The 7,432-nt window shown below is 30.9% G+C and overlaps 1 protein-coding gene across 1 annotated transcript; it reads right to left on the bottom strand.

Annotated features, from left to right (window-relative positions):
- Positions 1-1,985: 1,985 nt before the first annotated feature.
- Positions 1,986-3,253, bottom strand: waif2 (Wnt-activated inhibitory factor 2). Its single transcript, XM_062046183.1, has one exon. The coding sequence runs from the start codon at positions 3,075-3,077 to the stop codon at positions 2,067-2,069; it is 1,011 nt and encodes a 336-aa protein (XP_061902167.1). The 5' UTR covers positions 3,078-3,253; the 3' UTR covers positions 1,986-2,066.
- Positions 3,254-7,432: the final 4,179 nt, after the last annotated feature.

The following is a 7,432-nucleotide window of genomic DNA, read 5'->3' as shown; positions in this document are numbered from 1 at the left end:
TATGACATATATTTTAACATTTTTACAAAATATTAGTAAAATTTTTAAGACATATTTTTTATATTTTTATGCCATTTTTATAACATACTTTTAACCTTTTTATGACATATGTTCAACATTATTATGACATATTTAAAAACATTATATGACATATTTGTAATCTTTTTATGACATATTTTTTTAGATTTTTAGGACATATTTTTTACATTTTATTGACATATTTTTGAACATTTGTACGACGTATTTTAGATTTTTATGACATATTTGTAAAATTTTTACGACATATTTGTCACATTTTCACGACATATTTTTAACATTTTTACAACATATTTTTAACATTTTTAAGACATTTTTAACATTTTTATGACATATTTTTTTAAAAATTAAGACATTTTTATGACATATTTTTGACATTTTTAAGATTTTTATGACATTTTTTTACGACTTGGACCAAACTCCAGGAAAGTTCTAAAAGTTACTAAAATATTTACTTTTTGAAGATGATAAATATAAAAATGTCCATAATCAATAATAGAAATATTGGAGGTCTATTTTGAAGACATGACATCAGTTGTATGATAAAGAACTTTTATTGTCATATTTAGGAGCTACAGCGACATCCTGGTCCTACAAAATAAAAGCTCAACATGCATGTGTCCTACTGGATGTTTCATAGCGTTCAGGAGGTCTTAAGTCTGGTCTTTTGGTCAGACGGCCACGTTGGCCAGCCGCGGGTCCGAGTCCTGCTCGTAGCGGTAGTGGTAGACCTCCATGTGGTCCCTGCAGGCCTCCCGGATGTTGTTGATCCAGCGCTTGATGCCGCCCCGGTTGAGGTAGAGCACCATGAGGAACACCAGGCCGATCAGAGCCAGGACCATGCCCAGGAACACATCATTTATGACATATTTTTTTAAATAATTATGACATATTTTTAACATTTTTGTCGCATATTTGTAAAATTTTTATGACATATTTGTAACATTTTTATGACATAGTTGTAACATTTTTATGGCACATTTGTAACATTTTATGACATATAATTTTTTACATTTTTACGAGATATTTAGAAACATTTTATGACATATTTTTAACATATAATGACATATTTTTAAAATTTTTATGACATATTTCTAACATTTTTATGACATATTTTTAACATTTTATGTTATTTTTTAAAAATGTTATGACATATTTGTCAAAATTTTAAGACATTTTAAAAAATATTTTTATGCCATTTTTATAACACTTTTTATGACATATATTTAACATTATTATGACATATTTGAAGCATTTTTATGACATATTTTTTACATTTTTACGACATATTTTTTACATTTCTATAACGTATTTTAGCATTTTTATGACATATATTTTAACATTTTTACAAAATATTAGTAAAATTTTTAAGACATATTTTTTATATTTTTATGCCATTTTTATAACATACTTTTAACCTTTTTATGACATATGTTCAACATTATTATGACATATTTAAAAACATTATATGACATATTTGTAATCTTTTTATGACATATTTTTTTAGATTTTTAGGACATATTTTTTACATTTTATTGACATATTTTTGAACATTTGTACGACGTATTTTAGATTTTTATGACATATTTGTAAAATTTTTACGACATATTTGTCACATTTTCACGACATATTTTTAACATTTTTACAACATATTTTTAACATTTTTAAGACATTTTTAACATTTTTATGACATATTTTTTTAAAAATTAAGACATTTTTATGACATATTTTTGACATTTTTAAGATTTTTATGACATTTTTTTACGACTTGGACCAAACTCCAGGAAAGTTCTAAAAGTTACTAAAATATTTACTTTTTGAAGATGATAAATATAAAAATGTCCATAATCAATAATAGAAATATTGGAGGTCTATTTTGAAGACATGACATCAGTTGTATGATAAAGAACTTTTATTGTCATATTTAGGAGCTACAGCGACATCCTGGTCCTACAAAATAAAAGCTCAACATGCATGTGTCCTACTGGATGTTTCATAGCGTTCAGGAGGTCTTAAGTCTGGTCTTTTGGTCAGACGGCCACGTTGGCCAGCCGCGGGTCCGAGTCCTGCTCGTAGCGGTAGTGGTAGACCTCCATGTGGTCCCTGCAGGCCTCCCGGATGTTGTTGACCCAGCGCTTGATGCCGCCCCGGTTGAGGTAGAGCACCATGAGGAACACCAGGCCGATCAGAGCCAGGACCATGCCCAGGAACACGTAGGAGACCGCCTCCAGTTTCTCGTTGACGCAGTCCACGTCCTCCCCGCGCAGCTTCTCCAGGGCCAGTCCCTTCCTGGCGTCGGGCTGACTGCAGCGGAGCAGCGCGGCGTCGGGACACTGCAGGCTGGAGTTCTTCAGCCAGTGGTAGAAGGCCTCCAGGTCGCAGGTGCACCGGAAGGGGTTCTGGGACAGGTAGACCCGGGTGCGCCTCTGCTGGTCCAGCCGGGTGACGTCGTCCCCGCTGACGGTCTCGATGGAGTTGTTGACCAGGACCAGCTGGTGCAGGCCGGACTGGGCCGGCGGGATGGACCGCAGTCCGTTGCCCGCCAGCTCCAGGCGGTGCAGGTTCCAGAGACTCGGGGACGCCAGCGCCGCCCAGAGCTGCGCGGCGGCCCCGCCGGGCGCGATGGACTGGTTGAGGCACAGCGTGCGAAGTTCCAGGAGTCCATTGAACGCACCGTCCGAGACCACCTCCAGGCGGTTGCGGCTCAGGTCCAGCACGTGCACGCGCGGCAGCCCCGAGAAGGCGTCCGCCTCGATGACCCGGATCATGTTGGAGGACAGAGACAGAGTCGCCACGTCCAACTCCGTGCCGTTGTCCCTGAACGCACCGCGCCGCAAAGTCGTCACCTCCCTGCCGCGCACGATCAGCGTGGACGTCCACGGCGGGACGCGCGCCGGCACTCCCGCCACGGCGGCCCCGCAGCTCACCGTGCCCGAGCCTCGCTCGCACGCGCACGCCGGCGGACACGCGTCCTCCTCCGCGCGGACGCACGTCAAGCCCGCCAAAAGCGCCACGCACGAACGCCACACGCGCGTCCACATCTTTCAGAGAAGCCGCGCAACGCTCTGGGTCGCCTTTCTCGTGCACGCGCCGGCCCGCAACGTACCGCTCATGGCGCCTTCACGCGCGCGGGACCCCGAGTGAGGCGCCGCGGACTCGTGCTGCCGGTCTGGACCGCGGCCACGCCCCCCCCCGGTACTGGCTCCCGTGTCACGTGACCCGGAGAGAGAGAGAGCGGTACAGGATGATGACGTCACAGCTAGTGTTGATTTAAGTGTTGGAAATAAAACAACGAAAAAACCCATAATTTATGACATATTTGTAACATTTTTACAACATATTTTTCACATTTTCATGACAGATTTTTAACATTTTTATGACAGATTTTTAATATTTGTATGAAAGATTTTTAATATGTTCAATTTTTTATAACATTTGTATGACATATTTTAACATTTTTCTGACATATTTAAAACATTTTTAGGACATATTATAAAAAAAATTCAGACATATTTATAACATTTTTACATTGTTTTGACATATATTTCACATTTTTATGACATATTTCTAACATTTTTATGACATATTTGTAACATTTTTACGACATATTTTTACAAATTTGATGACATATTTTTCACATTTTTATGACAGATTTTTAAAATTTTTATGACAGATTTTTAATATTTTTATGACTGATTTTTAACATTTGTATGAAAGATTTTTAATATTTTACATTTTTTATGACATTTGTAATATTTCTATGACGTATTTTAACATTTTTCTGACATATTTTTAAAAAAAATTCAGACGTATTTATAACATTTTTACATTGTTATGACATATTTTTCACATTTTTAGGACATATTTCTAACATTTGTATGACATACTTGTAACATTTTTACAACATATTTGTAACATTTTTACGACATATTTAAAAAAAATTTATGACAGATTTTTCACATTTTTATGACAGATTTTTAACATTTTCATGACAGATTTTTAATATTTTTCTGACAGATTTTTAAAATTTGTATGACAGATTTTTAATATTTAAAATTTTTTATGACATTTGTAACATTTTTATGAAATATTTTAACATTTTTCTGACATATTAAATTTTTTTTTAGGACATATTTAAAAAAAATCAGATATATTTGTAACATTTTTATGACACATATTTTTTTACATTGTTATGACATATTTTTCACATTTTTATGACATATTTGTAACATTTTTACAACATGTTTGTAACATTTTTATGACAGATTTTTAACATTTTTATGACAGATTATTAATATTTTTATGACAGATTTTTAACATTTGTATGACAGATTTTTAATATTTAAAATTTTTCTGACATTTGTAACATTTTTATGAAATATTTTAACATTTTTCTGACATATTAAATTTTTTTTTAGGACATATTTAAAAAAAATCAGATATATTTGTAACATTTTTATGACACATATTTTTTTACATTGTTATGACATATTTTTCACATTTTTATGACATATTTGTAACATTTTTACAACATGTTTGTAACATTTTTATGACAGATTTTTAACATTTTTATGACAGATTATTAATATTTTTATGACAGATTTTTAACATTTGTATGACAGATTTTTAATATTTTACATTTTTTATGACATTTTTAATATTTCTATGACATATTTAAAGCATTTTTAGAACATATTTTTTAAAAATTCAGACATATTTATAACATTTTTACATTGTTATGACCTATTTGTAACATTTTTATGACATATTTCTAACATTTTTACATTGTTATGACATATTTCTAACATTTTTATGACATATTTCTAACATTTGTACATTGTTATGACATATTTCTAACATTTTTACAACATATGTGTAACTTTTTTACAACATATTTGTTACATTTTTACGACATATTTTTAAATTTTTTATGACATATTTTTCACATTTGTACGACAGATTTTTAACATTTTTATGACAGATTTTTAATATTTTTATGACAGATTTGTAATATTTGAATGACAGATTTTTAATATTTTAAATTTTTTATGACATTGGTAACATTTTTCTGACATGTTTTAAAATTTTTATGACATATTTAAGAAAAAAGTAGGACATATTTAAAAAAAAATTCAGACATATTTATAACATTTTTATGACATATTTTTTTACATTGTTATGACATATTTTTCACATTTTTATGACATATTTGTAACATTTTTATGACATATTTGTAACATTTTTACAACATATTTGTAACATTTTTACGACATATTTTTAAAATTTTTATGACATATTTTTCACATTTTTATGACAGATTTTTAACATTTGTATGAGATTTTTAATATTTTAAATTTTTTATGACATTTTTAACATTTTTATGACATATTTTAACAGTTTTCTGACATATTTAAAAAAAATGTAGGACATATTTTAAAAAATTCTGGCATATTTATAACATTTTTAGGACAATTTTTTTTTTTTACATTGCTATGACATATTTTTCACATTTTTATGACATATTTCTAACACTTTTATGACGTATTTTAAAAAAACAAAACTTTTTTTTTTTACATTTTGATGACATTTTTATAAAATATTTTTAACCTTTTGATGACATATTTTTAAAAAAAAATTTATGACATATATTTAACATTATTATAACATATTTTTAACATTTTTATGACATATTTTAACAGTTTTCTGACGTATTTAAAAAAAATTTAGGACATATTTTTAAAAAATTCTGGCATATTTATAACATTTTTAGGACAATTTTTTTTTACATTGCTATGACATATTTTTCACATTTTTATGACATATTTCTAACATTTTTATGACGTATTTTTAAAAAAAAAACTTTTTTTTTTACATTTTGATGACATTTTTATAAAATATTTTTAACCTTTTGATGACATATTTTTAAAAAAAAATTATGACATATATTTAACATTATTATAACATATTTTTAACATTTTTATGACATATTTTAACAGTTTTCTGACATATTCAAAAAAATTTTAGGACATATTTTAAAAAAATTCTGACATATTTATAACATTTTTAGGACAATTTTTTTTTTTACATTGTTATGACATATTTTTCACATTTTTATGACATATTTATAACATTTTTATGACGTATTAAAAAAAACAAAAACTTTTTTTTTTTACATTTTGATGACATTTTGATAAAATATTTTTAACCTTTTGATGACATATTTTTAAAAAAAAATGTATGACATATTTAACATTATTATAACATATTTTTAACATTTTTATGACATATTTTAACAGTTTTCTGACATATTTAAAAAAATTTTAGGACATATTTTTAAAAAATTCTGGCATGTTTATAACATTTTTAGGACAATTTTTTTTTTTACATTGCTATGACATATTTTTCACATTTTTATGACGTATTTTAAAAAAAATACTTTTTTTTTTTACATTTTGATGACATTTTTATAGAATATTTTTAACCTTTTGATGACATTTTTTTTTTTTAAATTTATGACATATATTTAACATTATTATAACATATTTTTAATCTTTTTATTACATATTTTTACCATTTTGACATTTTTAAAATGTCCCAGTATTATTCATGACTTCTCTTCTTTTCTCGCTCCTTGGAACAGAACCTTCAACACACCCCAGGACTTTCTTTGTCTTTCTCTTCCACAAGTAAGTGGACTCACATTTGAAGCAGGCTTGGCTTCTTTTTACACTTTGACCACCTTTTAAAGACGGTGAAATGGGAGCTAAAACATTTCCACCAGCTTGACCCTGGAACTGACTATTTGTATTTCCAGCATGGGCACCAATGTAGTTGGACGTTATACATGGGGGGAGGGGGGGGGGGGGGGGGGGGGGTCCAGTACTAAATCCCCAGGTCCTGAAAAGGTCGTCCTTGTGTGTTCGGCCGGGCTAAAACGAGGCGCAGTCACGGCCAGGTTTTATGGAGCTTATCAGAGTCCGCCAGCAGCCAGCCAGAAGCTCTCCATCACGCCGCGTCATGACGTATCTACCTCGCTGCTGCCTGGCCCAGATTGATGGTCCTTGTTGGGGGTGGGGGGGCGTGGGGGGGTTCCATGTTCCAAACCAACACAACATGTAGATTTTTAAACACTTTCAAGGATCCTTTAGACTTAAAATTGTTCAAATAAGTCATTTATTATTTTGGTTTTATCATTATTATTGTTCAACTTAAGTTATATGTCCAAAAACATCTTTTTGTCAAAGAAAACTTGTTTTTTTTTATGCCAAACACACAAAATATGCAACATTTACCCCCCCCAAAAAATGTCAAAGTGTAATATTTGATCTATACATCGATTATAAGTTTTTATTATTATCCTTTTTTGTTGTTTTTGTTTTATGCCCTTTCGGTATAA

This window comes from Entelurus aequoreus, linkage group LG05 (genome assembly GCF_033978785.1).
Source record: "Entelurus aequoreus isolate RoL-2023_Sb linkage group LG05, RoL_Eaeq_v1.1, whole genome shotgun sequence".
Taxonomy (NCBI): Eukaryota; Metazoa; Chordata; class Actinopteri; order Syngnathiformes; family Syngnathidae; genus Entelurus; species Entelurus aequoreus.
The sequence above is the reverse complement of the archived record's forward strand: the minus strand, read 5'-3'. Positions and strand labels throughout refer to the sequence as shown.